Raw genomic sequence first — 27,837 nt, 5'->3', positions numbered from 1 at the left:
TGCCTTTAATCTTGTAAAAGTAAATATGTTCATTAACTACCTTTCAAATAACCATTTCCTTGAAATGTTAATTTATATAATAGTATATGTCTGTATACTAGTATGTCTATATACTAATATATCTATATAGTAATATCTATATACTTATATAGCTATATACTAAGTCTAGTATGGAAATGTTATTTAATCTGCTATAGATAGATAGATGGTGTAGAAAGAAGAAAAAGGGAAGAAAAGAAACAAAAACTTAAAAAAAAAAGTGTAAATGTGTTTGTGTATGTATGCATCTGTGTCTATGATGCTTAAATAAGTGAAGATTTACTAAAGGATAAAAGTAGAGAAAGGGGGTCGGACCTGATAAGTGGTTTATCAACTTCTTCCTACTCCTTTTGAACATAGAAATGTTTTTGTTTGTTAAAAATGACTTTCAATTTTGGAAGACTGTGCTGAGAAGTACATGGCCTTATTTATCTGCCATTTAAATTATATATGTATGCATGAATGCATGTATATGAATCTTTTATTTTAATGTTGTTGTTTTTTTACATGTTCAAATAAACTATTAAACTAAACTAAACTGAGAGCAAGAAATTAGACATTTTATTTATCTATTTCATACCTGGCATGTAGACCTTCAAGTAGATAAACAAAAAATAAAACATTTTTAAATCCATGTATTCCGGTGTAAAGAGGCTCTAAAAGAAGCGCTCCGAATTGTTTTCAAAGTATTTATGTTTATTTATCTCCTAGCCAATCAGCAGCGTCCCTGCTCACTGCACGGACCAATCAGAGAGCCGTGTTCGCTGATGAAGCGAGACAGCGGCAGTTTACCTGCTCAGTGCACGTTAACGGGACAGAAGGAGCAACGGCACCTGCTCAGTACTTTCTATCTACGTAAAGTCTTAACCTAACGGTTAGAAAGCGAGCCCGGATCACCGGCCCGGCGCCAAAGTGGAGCTCAGCGTCACTAACTTGTCTTTAACTGCTCCGCCGGTACCGTCATGGCTCGGACCGGCTCCGGTGCCCTCCTTTCCCGCAGAAATATTAAACTGGACTCGTTCCTGAAGCGGAACATGGAGCGGATGGTGTACGAGCGGATCCGAGCCTATGAACCGTGCGTGGTGAAATCGGAGACCATCAATAAGGTGTACATGCACGTGGTGCTGAGCGACGAGCGCGTGTACCTAACAGAGTACCCACCGCGCACGCTCACTGAAGCCTTCTGCTTCAGAGACGTGCAGGACATCGAGCTGGTGAGTTTCCAAAGTCCCATTCTACTGTTTCAGGTGAAGCTGCTTCAACACTGTGACTAGCCTACAACTGAATGAAATCGATTAATCGATTAGTGGCTTGACAGAAAAATATTCACTGTCTAAGACTGGGACTAAGATGATATCATTCTCGGTTAATATTAAATTAAAAAAAAAAAAGAGAATTGTATAGAATGTCAAAAACTATCGATTATAATTACCAGATATCAATAGGACATTTTCAAATGCAAGTGCATATCACATCTAATTTATTTATATATTTAACCTTTGATGTATATTGATACTTCCTAAACCTGCCTATTTTGTGTATTTTGTTGATGCCAAAAAATGAAGTGAAATCTAAAACTAAATAAATAACTGATGAGTTTTTGGATTAATGTCATGAGACGCTGTACATTCTTACAGATCTTCATCTCGGTTTCATCCATTTTTTCTCTTTAAGGTCAATGACCTCCCAGATTTCCTCCGTGGGAAAGACCGGGAACTCTGCCAGCACATTCGAGTCACCTACATCACTGAGAAGCCTGCAGCCAGGGGCCGGGATTGGCTGAGAAGAGACAGGAGGGTGGGACTTCCACCTCGCAGACCAAGCCTTTACCCAACAATAACACACACACTAGAAGGTGAAAAGTTGTTTGAAAATGTCAAACTAAAAGAGTTTACAAGTAAATGTTACTGTCCACGTAACAAATAATGTGCAGTTGTAAGAAAAAGGACAGTGACACATGTATTGCAGTTTTAGTTATGTACATCAGTACGTTGGGTCTGTAAATTGGGCTAATAATGACAAGGTTGTTGCTAGGATTCCCGTATGGTCCAACGTTTACATGTACGTTGAGACAGTGGCTTAGGAGGTAAAAAAGGTTGTAGGCCTACACTGATTACACATATTCATACATGAAAAGGTTTCTTAGACTGGCCCAATGTTCTCTTCCCCTGACCTGTGACCTATGAAGGACCTAAAGTAGACCAAGCTTTCCCTTTGTCTCATCTTACCACAACATGGTGTTTCTGTAAAATTCCACCACAATCTCAGGGTTGCTGGTTCCTCCTGTCATATTTTGTAGTGTCTTAGAGCAAGATGCACGCTGAACTCCAAAGTTGGGCCCAGCCAGTGCCTTGCATTGCTGATTTAATGAAAAAATGACGACCTGCAAGGTACTAGATAACATTAACAATGACATAATGCTATCATAATTACATAAGAGGTGTTCAGGTCTACTGGACCCCAGTAGGTGCTATGTAACTATGGTGTCTTTCTGCACCCGCTATTTCCACACAAAGTTGTTTATGTTTTTAAAATCTTTTTTACAATTGACTTTTGATCATATGATAATAAATGTGATCTCACAGGGGTAAATGGCAAATGTGAACCATAAATGATGTATATATCATTGGTAACTAGCTAAAGTAAACATCTGTTAAGTGTTTTTGCATAAATTGTCATGGCTGTATTGATTTAAAAGCCTAATAACGAGGCGGGTCCACCAGACCTGGGAACATGGGCTGTGTGACAAAAATATGAACACCACACAAGGGATAAAGCTCCGGAGATAGTCGAAGTGTGTGTGTGTGTGTGTGTGTGTTGTACGTAGTTGAAGTGTCGGGTGATATCGTAAGCAGTCACAGTGGTTAAAATATGAGTTACTTCTAATAATATGAACATCTGTAACGAATAACAGCAGTGGAGCTCATGTGCTCACAAGTTTCCCTTGAGACCTTTTAAGTGTAACTCTAACCTTCCTGTGTCCTTTATTTCCCCGACAGGATATCCCGAACACAGGTGAGCATTACACACACACGCACACACACACAAACACGCACACACACACACACTGACTGACTGGTTGCTTTTACTTTTCAACTGAATATCAAACACTCGCCTCCTGCTGACTTTAAAGGTGGTTTGAAATAAATGATCAGTCCACTGACTAAGATCTTGTTTGCCTGAACTCTGCTGGGAACCAAATGCTAAATGAGAGTTTCTTTCCATCAATCAATATTTTTAGTCAAAATTATTCTTCAGTCAGTTGACGCTTTAGACTTTCAGCTGCCCTGCCCTTCAACGTTTTGTGTCTAGTTTATTAGTTTTACCCCTCCTGTGTGTCCAAAGTGTGCCGTACAGATTAGGGCTCGACCCACGCTGGTCTTTCAAGGCTGGGGACATTAAGTCCGACTCAGTGGTGAGTGAAACCGAAGCAGACGGACAGACACAGAGCTGTAGCCGAACCAAAGTAGCACACTTTTTAAATAATCAACTTTATCGGTAATCAGGCAAATAAAACGCCGATGCAGATCATCTGCAGACTGCCAAAACTACCTTCTGTCTGGTAGTCATGGAGACGGACAAACTCTTTAAGCTATAAAACCTTTACAGCTATTTTTGTCTGCAGGACAACAAGAGAGAAGGAGAGTTAAAGTTTAGGGGCTTAAATACCTGCCTGTATGTGTGTGTGTGTGTGCGGTGAGAGACTAGTGTCCTCACTGAAATGCCAAAACATGTCACAGAAAGTTAAATCTCTTTTGGCTGTGTTAATTGAAGGCTGCCTCACTTTCCTGACTCTGTAATGATCCTCTTCAGTGTCTCAGGTAGCTCGTGACTTATTTAATAAGGAGAGACGTGTTTCACCTCGGTTCCCCTGCTTCTCACTGTCATTGTTCACTGAGCAATTATAAAGTACCACGATCGACAACCTGAATTCTATTTCTGTCTTTGACTGAGATCCAAAATGTATTTATTTGTTTCCAGATATATCATTATCAACTAATTTGCAGATGATTATTTTTGGATATTAGAAAACAGCCAGACATGCATATCAAAAGTTCCCAGAGCCCTCATGTTCAAATCGATTGTTTTGTCAAACAACAGATATTTAGTATTAATATTCACTAACTTGTGTGGCTAAACAAACTGGAAAGCTTCACATTTAAGAAGCTGAACCTTCAAATGGATGGCATTTTAAACATTTATCATCATCAGACCTTTTAATTTATTGTTTTTTTTGTCCAGTTTTATTTGGTTGTGTCTTAAATTCCTAAAACAGACTCCAGATACAGTATTAGGGGACCACTACGGTCTATATAAAAGAGACTTCAGATACAGTATTAGGGGACCACTACGGTCTATATAAAAGAGACTTCAGATACAGTATCAGGGACCACTAAGGTCTATATAAAAGAGACTTCAGATACAGTATTAGGGACCACTAAGGTCTATATAAAAGAGACTTCAGATACAGTATTATGGGACAACTAAGGTCTATATAAAAGAGACTTCAGATACAGTATTAGGGGACCACTAAGGTCTATATAAAAGAGACTTCAGATACAGTATTAGGGGACAACTAAGGTGTACATAAAAGAATCCAAAGAGCACCATGTCATGGGACCTTTTAAAATCAGCACCTTCTGGAAAATCCCCCTTTAGAATCAGCACAAGCTGGCTGGTGAAAACCAACAACAACGTAGGTGCTGATCATGGCAGTAACTCATTTTTTATCATTATCCCAATATTTGATACCACGCACATGTGCAATAAAGTTAACGAGAAATTTTAATTTTTGGGGTTAGTTGAAATAGAGTATCAGTAGAAAACTACACTTAAATTGTAACAATCTTTCGTTTTATATTAAATGTGTTCAATATGAGAATGTTAATTAGAATAAATTCAGCAAGCAATTAGTTGTATTTTAGCAGATTGCGAAAAGCAACAGAAAGGCAGAAATGAGGTCACTTTAATATCTGTTACCTAACAGAAATGAGTACACTTTAATATCTGTAACATAGTAGAAAGGAGGTCACTTTAATATCTGTTACGTAACAGAAATGAGTACACTTTAATATCTGTAACATAGTAGAAAGGAGTACACTTTAATATCTGTAACATAGCATGTAATATCATTATGACATATTTTCTTCATGCAGCCCTAATCTCATCCATCTCGTTCCTTTTCCCCCTCCCTGTTTATCAGCAGTCCCAGTGGAGAGGAGGTTTACATGTTACCACCCACACGTTCTGCCTCCTGTCCAAACCCGGAGACTCTGGGCCTCCTGAGGGTCCCACACCCTCCCACTCAGTCTGTGTCCACCACACCCTCCCTCTACTCACCCACCGGCTCTCCCACCTCTTCTCCGTCATCCTCCAACCACAGACTGAACCTCCCTGACACTGGCCAGGTACAGACTGTGTTAAGCCCCTTTCTCTCCTTTTGGTTTGAATCATTTAGAGATACAAATGGCACAGACGATGACACCCCCATTACGTGTTGATAATGTGATGTTCCAGCTGCAGAGAAGGATTGGTTCAGTTCTTTCTCGCCTGTTGAGAAGAGACTGTGCGAACAGCGGAGAGGAGAGAGAGGCTGAGCTGCATCTTTACGCAATATCACACACGTCCAGACTTTACCTCCGAATACAGAGCTCATGGAACAGCTTTATTATTGTGAGTGACGATGGAGACAAGAAAAAGTCTGGTGTAATTCTACGTTTTTCTTATTTCCAACAATTCCCATGAAAAGACCAAAACCAACAATGTATTAGTCCATCTCTCAGCACTTTCCCACTTGCTGACCTTTGTCTTAGCTCTCAGTCTAGAGTGGTTCCTACAATCTTTAAAAAACAGCTTACTGTTTTTACATTTTTTTAGAAAGGCTCAGTGATGTCCTTAAACAGCTGGTCCCTGTAGTTTTAAGCAGACACTACTCAAACAGCATTTGTTGGAGACTATTTTCAGCCGCAGACTAATCCACATATGGTGCTTTAGTGAGTATCCTTGGCAGCAGGATGGTGTATGTGGGATTGTTTGTGTTCATGATAATGAAGGAACATGTAAGTAGTGCAACAGTGTGGCTCAATAATGTGTTTTTAACAGTTTATGGATAACAATTGAACTCTGTGGCACAGAGGAAGAAGATACATCAGGATTTGGATGCTCAGACAATACTTGTGCGTAGGGTCAATTCATTGTTGAGATTTAAAATCAGAAATCTGAAATACTTTACAGATCCCTAAAGGGAAATTCTGTCTTAAATTTGGTCTTCATGGGATTTGTTGACAATAAAAAGTAGTAAATCACCTGTCTAATCCTTTATAAGACTGAAGCATTGCACTTCCATAACGCGTATGCGTGTGTGCGTGTGTGTGTGTGTGTCTGTGTGTGTGTGCGTGTGCTGCCTCTCAACCCTGTTGTCCAGAGGTCCACTCTGTTGTTAGACACGCTCTTCAGAGGGAGGTGCAGTGCCTCGTCCGACTCCTCTTCTACGAAGCAGCTTCCTGCCATCAGGTAACCGAGCTCTGTTGTACCGCAGTGCAGGACTATAACAGGCCCAATCATACAGGGTCTTAAACAGGCAAACATTTCAAAATCAAAATTGTAGGCAGTAATAAGTCTTAAATTCTTAGGCTCTTAATTTCCCTACGGCCATTCAACACTCATTGAAATGTTCCCGCAGCAATTTAGTTGTTTTTTTAATTTTTTATTCTGTGGTGTTGTAGTTCTTTCTGTCGACATTCCAAATATAATTCCCTGTATTAGGACTTCAAATGAGACCACCATGTAACCTATATTGCTGCCAATCTAGTTCTATAATCCCAATGAGGAAATTGATGAATTGTTTCTGGCAATAGCCGTGTTCCAGACCGTTCCCTATCACGGAAATAGATCAAATTCTCCGCGCTTGATTTCATTCACTGTATAATCCACTGTAAAATACCCACAATGCATTGCTAATTTGAGTGTACATACAATGTACCTTACATTTTACTCCTGTATACTACGATGTAACGCAGCCTCGTTTCCCCAGAGGAGGAGAAGAAGCAAAAGTCACGGTGAAAACTGTAAAAGAAAAACGAAGCAGACTTTCGTTTTCTAAACAGTGGAAATTTAAAATACAACACACCGACTCCTGTTTGCTAAGTCTGTTTCAGGGACGTATAAGAAGTAATTTTGTTTTGGTTTATTTACATGACGTTCCGACAGAACACAGGCGCGTCTTCTGACGCAAGTCACGCAACAATGTGTTCTCAGTAAGTGTCTGAAATCTGGTTTGGTCGTCCCCCATATACAATAGTTCACTATTTAATAACAGCTACATAGAGAATAGTGAGTAAGTGAATGAGGGAACGGTTCGGAACACAGCTAATGTTTCTGGACTCTTGACATCTGACCTTTTTTTTTATGTCATGATATAGGTCTTAAATTTCATTCATAATGGTCTTAAATTTCACGTGGTGAAACCCTGATCATTCATGATTTGTGTGTGTGCGTGTGTGTGCAGCTGCGAGCGGACAGCTCACCTGTTTGGTCAGCTGAGCTCTGAGCTCCTGCAGGAGGGGATCGGTGTGGAGAGGCTCTACCTGCTGCTGCAGGAGCTGAGAACCGCCGCTCATCATAACATCGCACTACGCCGACTCTTCTGGAAGGTGAGCGGTTCAAACATGGCTTTTGTACTTCTGTACTTGTAAGGACCTCCTTAACCTTATTTATTCATTTCAGAAAATGTCCTCACAAAGGCACGCACTTACAGACCAATAGAGCTGCAAACATCAATCGATTAGTTGTCAACCAATAAATTTAGTCAACTATTTTGATAATTGATTAATCGGTTTGAGTAATTTTTTATAAAAAAAAAAAAAATCTGATTCCAGCTTCTTAAATGTGAGTCTTTTCTGGTTTCTTCAGTCCTCACTGACAGTAAAATACCATTTGAGGACGTCATGCTGGCCTTTGGGAAACACATCATTTTTCACAATTTTGACATTTTAAAGACTAAACCACTAATCGATTAATTAAGAAAATAATCAACAGATTTATTGACAATGAAAATAATGTGTAGTTGCATCCCTACGGACCAAAAGCAACAATAGACTAGAGTTGAAATGGTTGTGGGTCTCTGTTGTGTTTCAGACCAGCGAGGTGTGCGTCTTCCTGGTTCAGACTCTGGAGGAATCTCTGCACGGCTGTCAGAGCCTTAGTGGAATCCACACTGAAGATCAACTACTGTAAGCTTCCAAGACCTTTTAATACAATCAGGCCAAATTAGCCTTTGAGGTTATAAGCTGCTTGGTTTTTACACAACACACTTATGGCTATTTAAGAAGAAAGAAGGCTTTGGATGTGTGTGAGTACAAGTGTTTGCCTTGGATGTTAAACCAGAATTTAATGAGTTCACTGAGTATTTGTTGGTCCAGAGAGTAGTATTAAATGTTAGTATAACATGTAGTAGTGGAGTAATGGATGAAGTCTCACCAGCTCAATGCTTCTGTTCAGACTGAGCACTCTGGTCGTGCAGACGCTCGCCGTCATGTTCAGAGAGACGGACGTCGAACCAGCCAGACTCAACCTGCTCTCTGCCAAAAAGTAACCATTCCACCTCTCCTTCTGTCTATTCAGGGGTGTCAAACTCATTACAGTTCATGAGCCACATACCCCTAATTTAACCTCAAGTGGGCCAGACCAATAAACCACTCCAGAAACAAGAGTTTCTCGTCAGCTTGAAATGCAAGTTGCTTCTGCTACGACAGCATTCTAAGGCCATTGGTAGGAAAAAATAATAATGTTACTGACCCGGCAGAGAGGGCTAATATTCTGAGAAAAAACTACTCTATTTATTTCTAAGATTAAAGTCATACATTTATGGAAAAAGAACTTGGATATTCTCTGACCTTAAAGTGGTCAAATTTGGAATTGGAATTAATTATCTTTGCAATTTTCACACTTTGCAAAATCATCTAATGGGCCTGATTGGACCCTTTTGCAGGCCGGTTCTGGCCCACGGGCCGTATGTTTGACACCCAGGTCTATTCGAATACAACTCTGCAACTATTCATTCTTAGACTCAGGCTGTTTTTACTGTGTAAATTGTTGTGTGGTATGTGTTGTATATTCTTATGTGATGTCTTTCTGCTGCAGTGAATTATCCCTTCTGGGACAAAGAACTGAACTAAAATCTTTACTTTAAAACTTGAATGGATAAATCTTGTTTCAGCTGTAATTTTTTCTCTCTCCCTGCAGAGGTTCCCTGACCTCCAGAATGCTGCTTGCCTTGATATGTGATGCAGAGCTACAAACACAGAACCTGGCTGACTGTGAGGTGAGCTGCTCTCTACTCACCTTAATATTATTATTTATTGAATCTGTTGTTAATGTGAGCCTTCTCCGCCAGCTTCAGGCCTTACTAGCTGAGTATCTGGATGCTGCCTGCTCTCTGCTCTTCGAGATCCTGCTTTCAGGCCACGAGGTGAGTTCTAACCACAGCTTTACAAAAATAACAGTTGATCTACTTTTAACCTTTCCACTTACTGTCACTTAATGTCAGTGTTGGAGCATTGACACTACTGCTATATAATACTCTCATATATACAGTGCTTAACTGATAATCTCAGCATTTTGGATTAAAAAAAAACCTTTGCCTGTCTGTAATACATATTTGACCAATGCATTTTTTGTATGTGTAGAATTAAGTGGAAATCCAGCCGGTGACTTGACACTTCATTGAAACCTTTCTCTGTTTTAGGCCAGCAGATGTTCCTCTGCTGACAACTTCCTGTCTGTTGGCTGGATCCTCGGCGTCCTGCAGCCTCATCCTCACCTGGTAAACCTTCACCCTATTACTTTTTTTAGAAGAAAAGTCCCGGGGATCGGTGATGGGTCCGAGCCGGGTCTATTAAAAGGATTGGTATCACCTAAAATACCAATCCTTTCTTTACTCTACTGTGTTTTGTCCACATCAGCCTGCTGGTGTAGTAGAGCCTGGCTCCAACGGCCATGACGCTTCTGTTACCTAATCAGTTTTGTCTTCTCTTTCTTTTGTTATCAGTGTACAAAACATTCAGGTTGTAGCCTCACATTTTTAGCCAGCACTTTCTGTTGCTTTTACCGGTTGATATAAGAAACTTAGCCGGTGTCAGGTCTTATCAGCCGTCACTCATACTAGTAACATGTTTGTAGCCAAACAACATTTCTTGATTGTGTGTTTTTGAACCAGGACCCGCTGTATCTGGATCGAGTAGCTCGTGAAACATTTCTGATTTATTGTGCCAGATACATGTATTTTATTGCCATTTACACAATGTTAAAGGACTCTGATTGGGATCTGGGTCCAAATACTTGATCAGGACATACCTACTGATTAATTCACTCCACCACAGAGACAGACCACAGATTGTGCGGTTGGACAAAGCTGTGTGTTGTGTCGTTAAAACCGTAATACAGTACTCTAGAACTGGTCCACTTGTCTCTCTGCAGTTGTCCTTCATCAGTTACCAGGCCCAGCAGGTGGTGCTGGTTTTGTCAGACGGGCAGGAATCCTTTCTCAGCCCCTTTCAGTCTGTTCTGCTGTTCCAGCGCTGTCGCCTCCTGCTGGCCTGCCTGCAGTCTAACAGCCAGCTGGCACAGCACCTCCAGATCCACTTCAGAGAGGAGTTCAGGTTTGTGCTTCAGGTCTTGTTGTGCTAAAGATTCAGGATGGTGATTATGGCTGGGTACCCATTTCAATACTTTTTAGGCACCGACCCATTTGCCTCCTGAGTATTGTGGATGGAAAAAATTCTCGTCATTCAATATCTATGGAGTAAATCTCATCAGTGTCAGAGAGCCAATAAGCATGCAGCATGCTTCTACAAACATCTACCAATGCTTGTGATTGGCTGTCTAACGTTATATGTCATACGGGCTGGCAGGAAAAACTCTACGTTGCACACAGAGACGGGGCTCACGTAGTTGGAGTTGAAAAATGAATAAAAATCTTCGCCGTAATGTCATTTATTTTTGTTAAAATAGGTTTTATTAAATTAGTATCAAAAAAAGTTAGTGAACCAGTATTGGATCCATGGTATATCAGTGTTTCCCAAATGGGGGTAGGTGTACCCCTACTGCAGGTGGTACATGAGATTTCTTTACTTAAAGTATCAGAAGTAAAAGTACTCATTATGCAGAGTGATTTCTTTCAAACTGTTCTGTTACTATAGAATATTATGTCATGTTTTATCACCATGTGTATTTTAATGTAGTAGATTGTCAATGTGGAACCAGCTATTTTGTATACTACCGGGTAGATTACAGTACAGGTTTGCACCATTAAATTAACATAGTCTGTGATTTAGTGCAGCCATCGACATACTAAAGTACCATTGTGCCACTGAGGCCAACAAATCAAGGATTTTCTTTCAGTGAAAAAGAAAAGAAATTTTAAACAACCAGAGATTACTTTTGTCTTTATTTGAAAGTCCAATGGCTTAATTCTGCTCCTTATAAGTCTTTCAGTGGCTTTCTGCAGTACAACCTGGTTTATTAAACATGTTTTATAGCTTTAGTGCGTAACTTCTTGATATTAATGAACGTCCGTTATAGGGGTGTGCAAAGAAATCGATTCACATTCGTATCGCGATTCAAGCTCTACAGATTTAAAATCAATTAATAGAGTTCCAAAAATCAATTCATTTTTTTTGTAAAGCGTGTATACTATCGCATGGGAAAAGTAACTACATTTACATACTGTGAATCTTTTTTTAATCGAGAATCAGTTTTGAATTGTAATTCGATGTTGAATTGATTCGTGCACCCCTTAATCCGTTACCAATTGAGTTGCTACAAAGCTAATTAAGACTCTCAGCGCCACAGAACTCTGTATTTCTCAGTATGGCTCTGTTCAGATTTGATTAAATCGATTCACCCTGTTCACGATTTCATTTTTAAATAACTTTGATTCTTTCTTTTTTTTGGACTTTGATTCTCATTTAATTTTACGAGCCAACTTCATCACAAACGCTACTACTTTCTCCTGTGAGTTTTAAACACAGACAAAGCTCTCCCTTTTCTGCATTGAAGCCCTTGTGTTTACAGGCTTGTTGTGATGCTCAATGTGCTATATTTCCCAAAACAAATCCATGTTTGGTACTGCCAATTTGTTTTGTCATTGTCAAAAGAAATTGAGGCAGAGAATTGTGATATCATTTCTAAGCAAAAAACTTTAATTCCTATTTTTCCCCGAATCGTGCAGGCCTACGCGATCACGGAAGGCTTTTATCACACCAACAGTGTTGTTGTCGTTACTTCTTCAGTACTTGAGTAACTGTTTTCAGGATTTATTGATCTGAGTTGAAGGATCTTTGTTGCTTCCCTGCAGGTACTCTGTGAAGCTGGTGTGTGCTCAGGAGAAGCTGCCGCCTCACTACCCAATCAGCCGGCCGACTCTTCGACTGCTCCAGCAGATCCTGACTCTTTTTTGCACGGATAATCACACACAAAGACACATGCACTTACAGCTGAAGACAGGACTGTGACAGTGTGTGCCTTTACCAAAGTCTAAGTACTTTTTTCTTCAGTACTTTTAGTTGTATATTTTGAGTTTCACCGCTGCAATGAATGAATGAACTGAGCAGGAAATCTGCTGCAAATACAGGTGAAACAAATGATTACTGCAGAAATATTTGCACTGCTATATACCATGTTTATTTGTTTTGTTTAACAGTGTTCCTATAAAGCTGTATAACAGAAATTTTCTGCAGTTTTCATGAGGGTTAGCAGTGCTTTGAGCTAAATGCTTACATGTTTAGTGTTGCCAGGATATAGTATCGTCTATGTTCACCATCTTAGTTTGGCACATCAGCAACATCTGCTTACAAGCATTAAACACATTCATTCCTGTTGTATGACCATTCTTCCATTTGAATTCTGCCTTTGTGTATATATTGGACATGTTGATGTGTGTCCGATGTTTATAGTTGAACCTGTAAATGTGCAGTCCTCAGCTCATGTGTGCTCCAAATAGTAGTAAAGGTGAAGTTGTGAACGTCTTAGTAACAAGGAAAGAAAGAAAAATTTGGAATAAATTAGTTTAATCAAGCTCAATTAATATTGTTTGCAGCCAAGAACAGAATAAAAAATGACACAAAGATTTTTGAGCATTAAACATAAAGAGAATTTAGATGTGGGGATAGATGAGTCTTGAGGGTCCAAAAAGTTGGTTTTGTTCAGCTGGGAAAAAAAAAAGTGTGTGTGTGTGTGTGTGTCTATATATATATATATACACTGTATATATATGCAAGTGTACAGGACGTTGTAGTTTGACTCTCTACTATACCAAGTAGGGGTCTCTTGTACCTCAGAACAAAGTCTAACGAGAGTCAGACTGAAGAAGCAAAGGGTAATAATGCCCATTCAGTCTGAATATTAGGTTACTGTTGGCAGGTAGTAGACTGGCTAAACCCAGCCCGTCCCAATCTGTAATAATAATGTATACTTTATTAGTCCTGCAAGGGAAAATTACAATTCCCACTCCCTTGTTATTACACACATTACAGGCCTGAATTACACACACATGCTCAGTACCTATACATGCACTAATGGAGAGATGTCAGAGTGGGGGGGCTGCCCATGGAAAGGCATCCTGAGCAGTTGGGGGTTTGGTGCCCTGCTCAAGAGTACCTCGGCAGAGCCCAAGAGTTGAACTGGCATCTCTCCAGCTACCAGTCCACCACCATACAGCAACCAAGCAGCTTTTTTACTTACATTCAACATGGCAGCCACTGAAGCGCAGCAACCCGTTGATGCCGCTGTTGCTGCTACGTCGCCCAGATCGTTGGTCTGATTGGTTGAAGGACTATCCAACTGCGTACAGAGTCAGTTGAACTATGCCCGTTGATCAGACCTCTTGTGCAGTAGAAAATACAGAGCAGACTCCCCAGACCAATGTTCAATCTTAAAAGATGGAGCTTGATCCGGTGATAGTCAGACTAGGCAGGTAGTGCATTCAAAAATGATTTCTTAATAATATTCTTAATATAATAAAATTGTTTTCCAGACATACAATAATTTACATTTATATCACTGTCAAAGGTTGGGGCTTGCAGATACTTAAACAAAAATGTATTGCTCAGAATGAAGAGGCACAATTTGAACTAAACAACCACAACCTCAGCTGATCAGAAGAAAGGCCCATGGTCAACACAGTGAGGAACCAATGAACAGTAGTGTTACTCTACTAACATAGCCTGGTCACACAACACTCGTTTTCCAGCAGTGATTCGTTGTGATTGTGTAATCATTCACATCTTGGCGTTGAGAGTTGGGCGGGAGTACAGATTCTGCTTCAGAAAAGCCAAGATCTTCTTCCAGGAGTCTTCCTGAGCGTCTGAATGGGGTTTGGTTTGTCCTCCCCACAGCAATATCACTGAGAACAAAATGTGTTTGACAGAAGGAATTCTAAATAGTATTCATTCCAGATATGACTTTATGTCTTGGGCAAACACTTTTGAACATGTGTGCATGCAATGACTTAGTTTTTTTCCTTCATAATAGCTGCTCGGCCTGTTTTTACACTTAGCACCTGTACGGTACCCCTTGATATCTAAACTGTGCATTAAAAACAAGCTCTCCCGTAGATGTCTAATATTCAGCTTGCGATTGTAAAACTCCAAATGTTGGCTTTTGTAATTTTCAAAACAAAATCTGCCCATATATAGTATTTGATTTTTATTAAAAATCTCAATTTATTGGGGCTCAAGCTCCACTCTCTGTGTGTTGTCATTCTCAAACTGTGTTTGCTTTGGGAAACAACAACAAGCTTTGAGCTAGTAAGCTATTTGCTGAAAATGGCAACGATTTGGGGCCGATTAGTGGGCTTGATGTGGACGAAGTACACACGGCGATACACTGGTAAAAGCAAAAGACGTTTAATACAGCTGATGTTACTGTATTGTGTGAACGGCTAACTTAATTTAATATTATGTGGTGTTTTCCTTAGACTCTGCAGAACTCACCTTTCTCGTTTGTGGCTTTTACAAACTTAGTAGCTCTGAAGTGAGGTGTGTACGGCGGCTCAATCAGATGTCCAGCACCATGGTAGTAAACTCTGGTCAGCAGGTGCTCATTCCCTGCTGCACGCATCATCTGGGCCATCTGAGGGTCAAAGGGCAGGTGTTACGGTAGGTGTGAATCCCCTAAGCCCGCTTTTTAGCACAAACTGTTTGTCAGTTCTTTGATGGTGGCTTAACTCACATCCTCAGAAGACTCCACTGTGGGCCAGTTCTGATCATCATAGCTGTTCACCACCATAATTGGACAGTTTATTCTCCCCACCTTGAAAGAAATGACCAGAAAGAACGACTTTAATGTGGGCTTGTAGAATAAACCAATATGAGTCATGGGCACTATTAATTAATTTATTTACTTATTTTAACCTATTCTGCCTCACAGCCTGGTACACCGTATGAGGAGCTGAATACCTTGGTGTGCCAAACAGATTGGACTTTTAACAAGAGTTTTAATATACTCCTTTGTCTGTTTTATTTTTTATGATTTGTCACCGGGCGGGACAGGGAACAACAGAAACTAATTTGTCTTCTGGCTGTGACGTTCTGTGTGTGTGGCACGTTAGGTCACGGCAGTTTCCTGCGCCGTCACTATGACAACCACCAGCCTCGCTCGCCTCACACATGAAGTGGTACTAAACCTGCAATGGAAGAAGGAGGACAGAGCAACGCGGCTGAGTAGAGCTGATGCTAACAGAGGGTAAGCACCATAAGGCCCTATATAAGAAAGATCAGAACAGCCTGTATTTTCTTAGGAGACTCAGATCTTTCAACTTCTGCTGAACAATGGTGCAGCAGGGTAAAAGCAGCCGATGCTAAAAGGTAGACGAAGGCGACAGAAGAGACCAGACAACCATCCAACTGTAATTCATCCTACTTCTGCAGGACGGACAGCTAAAACATTGGACACAAGACAATAATATCAACATATGCAATATCCCCGTCTGTCACGTCTTGCTGCATTGGAATTTAAAAAAGAAACGGAGAAGATAGTTGCAGTAATAGGACACCATGTCAGGTATTATTGTCAGATATAAAAGTCACCTATGAAACTGTTTCTACAAATGGCTGTAATCTGTTCAAGCCAATTGATACAGTATAATCCTTGTGTGTTATGAGCGCGGTGTCTACTCACGTCTATTTTGTGAGCGGGATCATCAGGAATCGGTAGACCCATATCTCGCCATATCTCATAGTTTTTCTCATCCAGGCGTATCTTGTGAGATTTCCTGCCATCACAAGTAATTCTTCCCATTAGTTCAACTGTAGTATATATCCTTGTACCTTGATACAGTATGGGTGATCATTACAAAGTTTCGCATCGGGGATTGCACCGATGGATGCACGCATTTTGGGCCGGATGTACTTTTGGCTTTCTTTGAGTTTGAATTTTAAACTCCGGTGATTCAGGAGGACTGTGGTTAACTGCTCCTCAGATGTCTGCAGGGTAAATTAAGACAGCTAGCTAGACCATCTGTCCAATCTGAGTTTTCTCTCGCTCGGCTATTTTACAGCGGCTCCGTGCTGTGACGATTGTGATTGGTTTCAAGAAATGCCAATAAACCACAGCCCGTTTTTCTCCTATCCTGGAATGCTTTGAGGACTAGCCGGACCCTCCTCCGCTCCGCAGCGCGTAGATGGTCTGGCAAAGTGAGACTAGTCCAACTGTGACACTTTGTGTACTGTATTCATGTTACTGACAGAATAGCAAAATACCTACATGTACAATATTTGATTGACTTCTTTGATGGACGCCCCCCATGGATAAAGGTGGTTTCCGCTGACACAAACACAACAGGAAGGCTGGAACAAAACACAATGATGCACCCTGAGACACTTGACATTTATCTGTGGGATTTCTGCAGGTTTTCAATATTTAAACCTGCCCGCTGGGCCACCTGGTTTAACAGCCACACATTTAAGGCTAAATAAAAAGCAACAAGATATTTGCCTGTGTCACTCACCTTTATAACGTTGCTCTTCGCTGCCAACAGGACGGTCACCATGGCACCGAGGGAAAGACCAAAAATTCCAACTTTGTCCGGCATCACTTGAGGATGGTCTTTCACAATATTAAACGCTGTCTGTGCATAATTACATAAGAGGAAATTAAGGAAACTGCTAACAGTTCTACCAGCTACTTACCTCACCAAGATAGGGTGTGTCTGTGTGTGTGTGTGTGTGTGTCTTAGTGTCTTAGTTAGTACTTCAGACCAATTTCTGTGCTACCGTGGTCGACGAGCAGGGATTTGAAAATGGTAATTTGTACTTTACATCTCCTATTTCAAAATACATGCACCTCACAGAAAGATATCAGATTATAATGGCTTCATTATTCATACATGTGAGGTTAGGCTTTGACATTTATATGAATATTAATATCCAACACAAACCTCAAAATAGTTGAACTCTGTGTCTGCCGACTTCATCTCGCCGGGGGCAAAATACTCCAGCGCCAAAGAAGCATAACCATGAGAACCCAGCAAGGCTGAACGATACTCCACCAGCCCTCCACCGCCCCCCCACATATCCAACAGGCCGGGGAAGGGACCTGGACCTGAGGCAAGGACAAACAGATTATGAACTTTAAAAGACACCATTCATTAATCATGCCAAAATACTTTTGGACTGGGATACATTATAAGCTATGTTGGACTGCAGGGACCCAGGTTCTATTCAGCCCAAGATGATTGGAAGAAGTTGGGTCCAGACTAGTTTAATGATAACCAGACAGATTATTTTAAGTGGTTGGAAGAATGAAGTAGTAACGTTAATTTAACATTGTGTTTGTGAGATGGCTAGGGTGGTCTCTTTAAAAGACCAAAAAAAGGAAGAAAAGACAAGGAAGTAGTTTATCGGGTAATGCATGTGTACCTGGAGGTATAAACAGTGTCCCCCGCACATCCTTCTCTCTGATTTCGATCCTCTGGAGCCCTGGAGCCATGTACCATCTCTCTGTGAGCGATGAGGCCAGAGGAGCCTGCTCCCTAAAGCCCTCCACCACATGTCCCCTGTAGACGGAGATGTTGACCAGCAGGGGGGTGCAGACGTTCCTCTTCCTCAACCTGACAGAGAGACAAGAGGTTCAGATGGGCTAGCAGGGGCGGATGTAGCCCTGAGCCTACAGAAGAGAAGAGGTCTGGTAACTCCACATACCCAGATTTCTCTTGATATTTTTGGGAGCTTTTAAACTGTTAACTGTTAAAAATATAGACATTTGAAGACACCAGTTTGGGGCTTTAGGAAACTGTAAAAGGCATTTTTCCATATTTCCCTTTTTCACATTCCTGATGAAGGTTGTTAACTGAATATAATAAAATAGTTGTCCATGATTTTACGTATTACCTGAGGCCTTCGCGGCTGCCCGGGACGGGACGCATACTCCACAACAGACCCATGGCTTCTTTCCCTGTGTACGTTCCCCCAAAACTCAAATCATCTGCAACTACAAAAGCATTAAAATGTCAAAAGAAATTGTACAAAATCTGAAGAATGTAGATAGATAGATGTGTTTGACATGAAGCCACTCACTGCACACAGTAGATTTCAGGCATAAACACACTCAAATTATGACCTTGTGGTTGTATGCATCCGACGACAAGTCAAGTTGCAGTTTATCTCCATGTCCGCCCTTACTCATATACTATATGATGTGAAGAGTTTGATGTAATTTTATAAAAGTCATTAAAGCTGCAGTGGGTAGAATAAAACAATTTGAGGTTCGGTAGAGTGAAAACTCTTCCTGCAGCTGTCCTTCCCCCCCTCTGTCGCACACATAGACAGTTAAAGAAATGCACCAACAGATCCCAATGCTCTGGACGGAGACCAGTGAAGGATTTTAGAAGCACTTTTCCAATGATGGCTGAGCGTTACTGCGCAGCCTCCATCTGAGCTTGATGACGTAGATGTGACGTGAGCAACTTGTCTGAATGTTGTTGTTTCAATCATTCCCAATCTTGCAGAGACAGAGAGCGTAGGTATATGTAAGGAGATAACATAGGTACATGCTAATTATTGCTAACTGTCTGTGAGCTTCTTCTGACAATACGGTGATTTTGCGACTATGCGACGTTAAGTCGCGTGGTTATGACACAATCGTTAGCCTATTTTTATAAAACCATCTACTACGGAGCCATAACGTGAGATACAAGGTAACGGAGCCTTTTTATACATTGTTGTGTTTCTTTAGAAATAAACAATAGATAAAAACAGTCTTTAAACACTTCAGATGTAAAGTTATTTGCTGTCAAAGTGTTGCCCAATGACACCATAAAAGGGCCACCAACCACAACTTTTAAGTGCACATTTGGGCAAAACAGGGATGTTTCACACACATTTTCAACCCGGCAGCACAGAAGATCTATACAATGCACCGTTTCAAGGTGAGCACCCAAGATATGTATCACCTAGAATAGAACAGAAGAGAATAGAATAAATGTTACCTATTGTCATTGTACATGTACAACAAAATTGCATGTAATCCTATCAGTGTCACCAATTTAGTATCCGACCATATGTCTCCCCTTCTGTTTCTGGGTTATGGCATTAAATAACATGATGTCACAAGCTAGTTGACGTTTGACCTTTAGGACATAAAATGCCCATACTTCATCATGTTAGACATTTGTGTGAAATGTTGGCTCAAAATTCGTTTAAGGAGTTAAAAAGGAAGAGAACCCACCAGACACGGTTCCTCTGTGATTACTGATGTAGTGTCCGTAGGCCTCCCAGTAGTCCTTGTCCTCAGACTGGTGGAGGGAGTGAAGTGTCACTGGAGATCCCGGAGGCAGATTCTCCACCACCACCTTGAAATTCTCATCGACCAGAGCCCGACTGGGGAACACAGAGAGCATCGGAGCGACCGTGTCGGACATGGTCGATAATCGTCTGTGGCGAAATGGAAACACATGCACGAGTTACGTTTTAAGTGTAGGGGTTTAGTTATTTATGTTTCTAATTGTTCTCCGTCCTTATAGATCATTTTGTTATATTAAAAAAATGTGAAATAACTAAAAACATGTCTTATATTCTAGTTTCTTCAAAGAAGCGACCCTTTGCTCATATTACTGCTTTACACACTCTTGGCATTCTCTTGATGAGCTTCAAGAGGTCGTCACCTGAAATGGTTTCTCAACAGTCTTGAAGGAGTTCCCAGAATGCTCAGCACCAGTTGGCCCGTTTGCCTTCCCTCTGTGGTGCAGCTCACCCCAAACCATCTCGATGGGGTCAAAGCCCATCGAGCTCAGCCCTTACACAGCCTAGAGTTGTGTTTGTAGGGTTATTGTCCTGTTGAAAAATAAATGATGGTCCAACTAAACGCAGACTGGATGGGATGGAATGTCGCTGCAGGATGCTATGATAGCCATGCTGGTTCAGTATGCCTTAGATTTGGAATAAATCCCTAACAGTGTCACCAGCAAAGCACAGTCACACCTCCTCCTCCAAGTTTCAAGGTGGGAACCAGGCATGTAGAATCCATCCGGTCACCTTTTCTGCGTTGCACAAAGACACGGCGGTTGGAACCAAAGATCTTAAATTTGGACTCATCAGACCAAAGCCCAGATATTCACTGGTCTAATGTCCATTTATTGTGTTTCTTGGCCCAAACAAATCTCTTCTGCTTGTTGCCTGTCCTTAGCAGTGGTTTCCTAGCTGCTATTTGACCATGAAGGCCTGATTTGCACAGTCTCCTCTTACCAGTTGTTCTAGAGATATGTCTGCTGCTAGAACTCTGTGTGGTATTCATCTGGTCTCCAATCTGAGCTGCTGCTAACTTGCGATTTCTGAGGCTGGTGACTCAGATGAACCTATCCTCAGCACCAGAGGGGACTCTTGGTCTTCCTTTCCTGGGGTGGTCCTCATATTTGAATGTGTCCTCGGGAGATACATTCAAAGTTTTTGCAATTTTTCAGACTGACTGACCGTCATTGCTTAAAGTAACGATGGCCCTTCGTTGTTCTTTACTTAGCTGATTGGTTCTTGCCATAATATGAATTCTAACAGTTGTCCAATAGGCTGTCGGCTGTGTATCACCCTGACTTCTGCACAACACAACTGATGGTCCCAACTCTATTAATAATAATTCCACTGATTACCCTGTCAAGGCCCACCTGTGAAGTGAAAACCCTTACAGGTGACTACCTCATGAAGCTCATTGAGAGAACACCAAGGGTTTGAAACGCTGTCAAAAAAGCAAAGGGTGGCTACTTTGAAGAAACTAGAATTTAAGACATGTTTTCAGTTATTTCACACTTTTTTGTTAAGTAAATAATTCCACAGGTGTTCAATCATAGTTTTGATGCCTTCAGTGATAATCTACAATGTAAATAGTCATAAAAATAAAGGAAACGCATTGATTGAAAAGGTGTGTCCAAACTTTTGGCCTGTACTATGTATAGTATGTGTGTGTGTGTGTGTTTGAAATTAAGGCTATATTCAAAATGGAAAAGGATAATTTAAAATCAATCATTAAAAAAAAAGAACATCCAGTTCTCAGAGGTGTTGTATTTGCTGATAGTAACTCAGTGTTGGGAACCACTATAAACTAGACTACATTACTAAATAAGAACTAAATGCATCTCAGCCAGTTAGGACAGTAAAAAGCATCTAAAGAACATTTAGCTGATATTTTGAGTGCTGGACCTTTACTGGTGAGAGGGCAATTTTCCAACTTTTCCAATGTCCTCTAGTTGTCAATATTAAACCTGCAGCCTACGTACTGTAATATATGTCATCTTGCGCAGACACAAAGTTCAACTCGTTGTTTGCAGTTTAGTTTTTGGAGTATAGGCTGTAGTTTAAAGTCAACACCAACATACCAGTTATGTAACTGTGCCAGTTAGCGACGTGGGGATCTGTTGCAGGCGGTCTAGCGGTCCCTCTGTCTCCTGAGAGCTGCGTATGTGCGGGCGAAAAGTCCAAAACAAATCTCCTCCTGGGTGTGTTCAAAGAGTATAGGAGACGTAGCTACTCGTGTGCTGCAACCGCTTCTCCTACAACTACGTTATTATTACATAATATGCGAAGGCGGATGTTGACGTGGGTCTGCGTGGTAGAACCATTGGGTAAAACTGCACCGTTCCAATGTTGGACTACAAGACGCCCCGCGGTCTCACCCATAGACTGTATATGTATTAATATTAACGGTCTGTGGCCTTGCCGTGGTGTTTCATGCAGTCTTTATCAACGTGGACATTAGTCTAGGACTTTATCACCACTTTATTTTCCATCTTATTCTGCATCGAGTATTTTGTGAGGTCAATGTGTGGAGTAGTGGAGTAATGTAATTTAGTAAGATCTACAAATTACCTCTGAAATATAGTGGAGTAGCCTACCTCAGACTTGTTCTTAAGTACAGTAGGCTACTTAGAAAAATTGTAGGATATTTCCATTACTGTGTAAAAGAATGAATGCAACATAATGATGTATTTGGTCCTGTATACTATACTATACAGTATATAGCCTACTACTATATAGGCGCTGCATGAATGACTTAAGTAAATACTTAAGTAAATACATCAACTGTGTGCTATATGTGACATTCACTCCAGCTAGTTTCAAAACTTTATATCAACTATTTACCCACACATAAATGTTTGGACCAGTCTTAAAATGAAAAGAATATCAGTTTTAGCGAGAGGACTCACTGAGTTAGACGCACGTTCCCAACAGGTCCACGAGGGCTCAGAGGAATCTTTTAATTTGCTGCTTTCTGGACTTTATACCTTTCAACACACTTTCATTCAGCTGCACTTATTCCTAGCCGTCCCTTGTTGTTTCCTGTGGGGTGTCATTGATCCAGATACAGGAAAAGAACACTAATGACATGGACAAAGATTACAGTTTTTGTACAATTGGTTGTAATGGAAAAATGTCACAGGCTATGTAAAAATAAATGGAGTTTAAACTAAATTTGACAATTGTATTACTAATATAACATAGTGAATTATTTTCATTAAATTATTTAACATCTTTATTTTTTATAATTATTACACAATCCCTACACTCAGTTTTGTTGGTTGTTGTAATTTTGTTTGTTAATAAAGTTAGAAAAAAACTCTAGGTGGGAAATCCCTCGGCCCGAGATCTATGGGGACAAGGGTCAAAAACAGAACACACACCCACAATGTAATAACACATTTATGTCATCTATCATCTGCAGTTACATCCCAACAATCAACAACATAAGGTAATAAATAACGATAGAGATTGTAGCACTCGTGGAAAAAGTTTACAAAGTGGTTTACTAAATGTAGCCCATGGGATGAAATGGTAACATAATATCAAAATCTGTATTTATTAATCACTTTAGGTTACACAAGGCAAACAATAAATACAAATTGTCAATAAATACGATAAAGGATAAGTTACAAAGGTGATCTAACTTTAATTAACTTTCACAACAAAAATACGAAATAAAAATACAGTTTGTGAAATCATGATGAAGATATTTAAAAAATAAACATTATTAGGATTATGTAAAATTAAGTTCAATATTCAAATGGTAGGCTAGTTCATAGTTTTTTTTTATTTTTTACAGTGTATGTTCAAAACCGACGAACATGACATTTTATGTTACGAAGCGGAACTTTGTCGACATCCGGTAGACTGTCGGGTCCTTGTTGAGGTCGGACCGGAAGCAGCGTGAGGTTACCGAAGTCTGTTCTGAAGTCTGGCACCTGGTAAGTTTTAAACAAGCTTTTTTTTGTGTCTATTTTAACGCCTTTTGGCTTTTTTGGCTTTTGGTTTTCTAACAACACAGTGCCGCTCCTCTGCTGTTTAAGCTACAGCAACATGTAAGCCAAAACATTTCGAGAAAGACGTTCATTTTAAAGATATATTTCATGTCCACATCCTAATGGCGGGAGACCCAGAAGCCTCGTTGCTGCTGTGACTTTGAGTCCACGTTCACATGTTGGACTCCTGTGCTTGTCCGTCTGCAGACCCAGAGACCCCGAGCACACGTTATAATGTTCTATAACAACTAGCCTCGCCAGACTCTATGCTAAAAGCTGTTAATTGTGTTGCTACCTAGCCTGCCGGTTAACACACAGCTCATCTTGTAATCATGACTTAAAACATCTAATAACGTTAAAGCACTTTACAGTGGTACTAGTAGGCCTTCACATCGCTGTATGATGATAATACTGACTCCGGACCCCCTTTACACTGAGTTGTGCTGTTATACACAAAATAACCAGTTTATTGGGTACACCTAGCTATAAAAACTAATACAGTCTAATGCAACGTTTTTGCTAGAAACCTTTTTTTTAAAGGTTATGCTGTTGTTGAGGTGTTTCTTCAACTGTAAGATCATTTACAGCTGCAGTTAGCGATGCTTTGAATTGTCGTGCGTTATCCTGAGAGGTGTTTATTTAGTCTGTTTATCAATTGGATTAAATAAAAAAAATCCCCCTGATTATTTTAGTTTGCTTGATACTGAAAACACTGGAATTGACTCCAGTGTTATACAGTTGCTTGTGTACTTTTATACTGTTGAAAATATGACATGTTTACATGCCACATATTTTCTGGTTGTTCAGATCCGTCCCTAAAAGGTCCTCTGAGCTGTCTGCGCTGCACAGACAACATGTTGAGAAGTGCCTCAGCACAGGTGAGTAAGACACGATTATTACTAGACCACATACAGTGTTTTCCCTAGGTTTGAGAAGACTTAGGTGCATCTATTTTGCAGGAAGGGGTTACAGTTTCTCCCTCAATTTCCAATTTTTCCGATATGTCGGCCAGGCTCTAATTTAATGCACTTTATACCCAAAGAAAAGTATCTCTGTTGATGAGAAGAAAGCGTTAAAGACACTCGGGTGTATGCAGAAATGTGAACACTGAATACTTACGGCTTTACAAAGTAAACATTTGATCTCATCCCTCCACAGATTTTCAGACAGGTGGTGCGATGCAGAAGCACAGACACCAGCCTCATCCTGGAGAGATGTGAGTCAAATTTCAGTTTGACTTCCTCTCTCTTTTTAATTAAACCTGTCCACTCTTTACCCATAAAACACGTATGTCTAACAGGGATCTTCTGTGTCTTTTATTCCAGCAATAAACCGTGTGCAGCTGTTAGGCCGAGTGGGTCAGGACCCAGTGATGAGACAAGTGGAGGGTCGTAACCCGGTTACCATCTTCTCCTTAGCAACCAATGAGATGTGGCGGTCTGGAGACGGAGAGATGAGTGCAACAGGTACAGTGTCGAGTCATTCTTGATGATAGAAATACAGGAAAACAGTATTTTAAAACTTACTGTGCTTTACGCTAAAACGGTAAGAAATTCACATTACGCTACAAACATCAACTAAAAACTAGAAATAGATTCAAGATTTCCGTTTGCTTTTGATAGTAGACAAGATTGTGACAGACCTCCGATCAGCTGGCACAAACAAACATAAAGCGGCCTCAAAGGATTCAGCTATTTAGTCCGGTTTTGTCGCTGTCCAGGTGGAAAACGTGACCTTTAACGGACAATAAAACCCTCCGTCCAAGCTCATGTCAATTATTAAACATTGTTTTGAGCTGACACTTCAGAGCTGTTGGGTAACAACCTGCTGCTAAACATCCAGACTTGGACTTTCTTAAAGGAACTCGCCGTCTTATTGGGACTTCTCAGAACCCGAAGCACTGCTACTTGTGTTGCTTGGCCAAATGTCTACAAATATGTCTTATTCCCCACACCACATACTGTATGTCTGGTTGGAATTACAGAATCTCCGCGCGCCCCGAGTCCTGACCTTCCTCTTTTGACACTCGTGCTTGTTACAGGTGAAAGTCTGTCTGCACTTCAGTGTTGTAGCTGAAATACAGTATCCTTTGACATGCCAGTGTCCCTGTTTTTCCTGCAGGAAGTGTGTTAGTGTAGGTGCACACATTTATCTCATGTCGCTGTCCAGTGAAAAGAGTTGGGTGCATTTTCGTTTTTACACACAAACTGAAGTTATGAGTGTGAATGAAAATGCTTGGGCTAAATAAACCATTAAAGTAATACATTATTTATATTCATAATAAATTGTACTTTCCCCACTGGGGATCAATAAAGTATAAATGCATTTAAAAAGAATCTAATTAGATCATCTGTTTAGAAGAACCTTGCCACAGAGCTGGAAGCAAGGCTGTTCTACTTGGCTCCTGTAAAGTTAGTGTGTTGGAGATGCGTGGTTTTCACAGTACAAGGATCTTACATTCCTGTTGAAAGGGCAAATCAACAGATTGTAACAGTCACTTATTAACACATTGTCATGTCGAATAATGTTTATAATTGCAAGTACTGTTGTGATATTGACAGCCTATGGACTTATTTATGGGTTGAGCTTTTGAGAATGATTTGGCCATGGAGCCGGTGGTTAAATAAGTCGAAATATTACTGTAACACTGGCTGTAAATTGTTCTCACGATCTGCTCTTCACGTGTTGTATTTTGCCACTAGAGGTCATTGTTACACTCTGATTTCTGTCTCTAAAAGTGAACACATACTACATTACTGTTGTTGTATTTTTAAATATGTACAGCATGTGAAGGTGAATTAAAACGACACACAAAGGCACTGTAATATTGTGTCTGACCAAGTAGGTTTTCACATACAAGGGAGTTAAAACGGTCCCAATAAACAGTACTGTACAAGTCAAGAATCTGAATATTTAAAAATAGACCTTTACGATGAAAGATTTGTTAATAATATGTTTAAAAATGAAAAAATAAGCGTTTAGTGTTTGAAAAAGAAAGTGTTAGTGTGGCCAGCATAGCTCAGTTGATAGAGCAGGTGCCCATATGTAGAGGTTTACTCCTCGACGCAGCACCCCCCTCCCCCTCATATCTTCAGCTGTCCTGTGGAAATAAAGGCCCCAAAATGACTAAGTATATTTAAATAAATCAATAGTCTAAATATTGACTAAGTCCTGTGCTAATGTTGACAGTATAAAGCATATAAGGAAGTGTGTGAAAAGCAGTTGTGTTGATGGTGTGGTGTCCATGAGGCTGATGTACACGCTGTGTTTTGTGACTCCAGGTGACATCAGTCAGAAGACGACGTGGCATCGCGTGTCTGTGTTCAAACCTGGTTTGAGAGACGTGGCCTACCAGTACGTCAAGAAAGGGTACGAGCATCACGCCGCCTGTACGGGCCCAGGACTACACCTCAAATACATTTGTTGGTTTATAGTGTACTGTACAGCGAAGCAGACAGGAAGTGTGGACTGAGAGGGATGACATGCGTTTTGGTTTTGTGGTTGCCGTCTCGGACCACTACATATCTAAAAGTGAGGCTCTATGCAAAATGTGTGTCTTTGGCATCTTAAAGGCTTTCAAAGTCGCTGTATAAATTTAGCTTTTTGCTATTTTTATAACTTAAAGCAGCTGAGGCTAAAAGTATTTAAAGTTCCAGGGGATTCCTGTGAGGAAGTTTTCGTAACCCTTTACACTGCTTTCCATTTGTAGGCTTCCTCACATCTGATTTAAGCTGAACACAGCTGCTGTTTCCTGTCCGTGAGGACTCCAGAAATGTTTTGCATGACATTACAAAACATTAATTTGGCAGAAGGCTCTAGCTGGGACGATAGACATTTGTCACAGTGAGAGATTTTGTGTACAGTGGTGTCCATCCCTTCTAATTATTTTTGGGTGCACTGAGCCATTATGGGCAGATATATTTTATATTATTTGAGACATCAGTGTGGAAATGTTTATTTTAGTAGTCAGAAACTGAATCGCTATCTATTAAAAGGTTCTCAATTGATTGTCAAGTAACTTT

General features: G+C 40.4%; 3 protein-coding genes and 1 long non-coding RNA gene across 13 annotated transcripts in view; 2 read left to right on the top strand and 2 right to left on the bottom strand.

Annotated features, from left to right (window-relative positions):
• Positions 1–737: 737 nt before the first annotated feature.
• On the top strand, positions 738–12,928 carry c23h12orf56 (chromosome 23 C12orf56 homolog). Of its 4 annotated transcripts, none has more exons than XM_034863272.1 (14): positions 738–1,253; positions 1,714–1,894; positions 3,039–3,054; positions 5,243–5,447; positions 5,557–5,712; positions 6,464–6,552; positions 7,547–7,691; positions 8,176–8,270; positions 8,539–8,628; positions 9,283–9,361; positions 9,440–9,508; positions 9,785–9,862; positions 10,516–10,697; positions 12,395–12,928. In XM_034863272.1, the coding sequence occupies exons 1-14, from the start codon at positions 1,002–1,004 to the stop codon at positions 12,549–12,551; spliced, it is 1,794 nt and encodes a 597-aa protein (XP_034719163.1). In that variant the 5' UTR covers positions 738–1,001; the 3' UTR covers positions 12,552–12,928. The 4 variants fall into 4 exon arrangements, with proteins under 4 accessions (XP_034719163.1, XP_034719162.1, XP_034719161.1 ...); XM_034863271.1 differs by having other exon boundaries at positions 9,434–9,508; XM_034863270.1 differs by having other exon boundaries at positions 5,246–5,447; positions 9,283–9,508.
• Positions 8,699–23,503, bottom strand: LOC117938601. The gene is made up of 3 exons (XR_004655443.1): positions 23,261–23,503; positions 11,137–11,141; positions 8,699–8,709 (listed from the first exon to the last, which is right to left on the bottom strand). It is a non-coding gene; the product is annotated as an uncharacterized LOC117938601 (long non-coding RNA).
• On the bottom strand, positions 14,073–22,828 carry LOC117938598 (peroxisomal succinyl-coenzyme A thioesterase-like). 6 transcript variants are annotated; one of them, XM_034863278.1, is made up of 13 exons: positions 21,899–22,005; positions 20,689–20,694; positions 20,098–20,101; positions 19,762–19,967; positions 18,426–18,525; positions 17,955–18,145; positions 17,474–17,637; positions 17,045–17,164; positions 16,801–16,883; positions 16,216–16,309; positions 15,268–15,348; positions 15,030–15,168; positions 14,073–14,440 (listed from the first exon to the last, which is right to left on the bottom strand). In XM_034863278.1, the coding sequence occupies exons 4-13, from the start codon at positions 19,952–19,954 to the stop codon at positions 14,316–14,318; spliced, it is 1,290 nt and encodes a 429-aa protein (XP_034719169.1). In that variant the 5' UTR covers positions 19,955–19,967; positions 20,098–20,101; positions 20,689–20,694; positions 21,899–22,005; the 3' UTR covers positions 14,073–14,315. The 6 variants fall into 6 exon arrangements, with proteins under 6 accessions (XP_034719169.1, XP_034719167.1, XP_034719166.1 ...); XM_034863276.1 differs by lacking the exons at positions 20,098–20,101; positions 20,689–20,694; positions 21,899–22,005 and adding an exon at positions 22,727–22,828; XM_034863275.1 differs by lacking the exons at positions 20,098–20,101; positions 20,689–20,694 and having other exon boundaries at positions 21,899–22,079.
• A 156-nt stretch (positions 23,504–23,659) lies between the features above and the next one.
• Positions 23,660–27,837, top strand: part of ssbp1 (single-stranded DNA binding protein 1) — a 7,379-nt gene continuing 3,201 nt past the window's right edge. The window contains exons 1-5 of one of the 2 annotated variants that reach the window (XM_034863282.1): positions 23,660–23,761; positions 24,623–24,693; positions 24,974–25,031; positions 25,141–25,281; positions 27,097–27,184. In XM_034863282.1, the coding sequence (XP_034719173.1) occupies positions 24,670–24,693; positions 24,974–25,031; positions 25,141–25,281; positions 27,097–27,184 (311 nt within the window). In that variant the 5' untranslated portion in view covers positions 23,660–23,761; positions 24,623–24,669. Of the gene's footprint in view, positions 23,764–24,617; positions 24,694–24,973; positions 25,032–25,140; positions 25,282–27,096; positions 27,185–27,837 lie in introns of both variants that reach the window. The other variant, XM_034863283.1, reaches the window with a different exon arrangement.

This window comes from Etheostoma cragini, chromosome 23 (assembly GCF_013103735.1).
Source record: "Etheostoma cragini isolate CJK2018 chromosome 23, CSU_Ecrag_1.0, whole genome shotgun sequence".
NCBI lineage: Eukaryota > Metazoa > Chordata > Actinopteri > Perciformes > Percidae > Etheostoma > Etheostoma cragini.
Note: the sequence above shows the minus strand (reverse complement) of the source record. Positions and strands in the feature narration are given on the sequence as shown.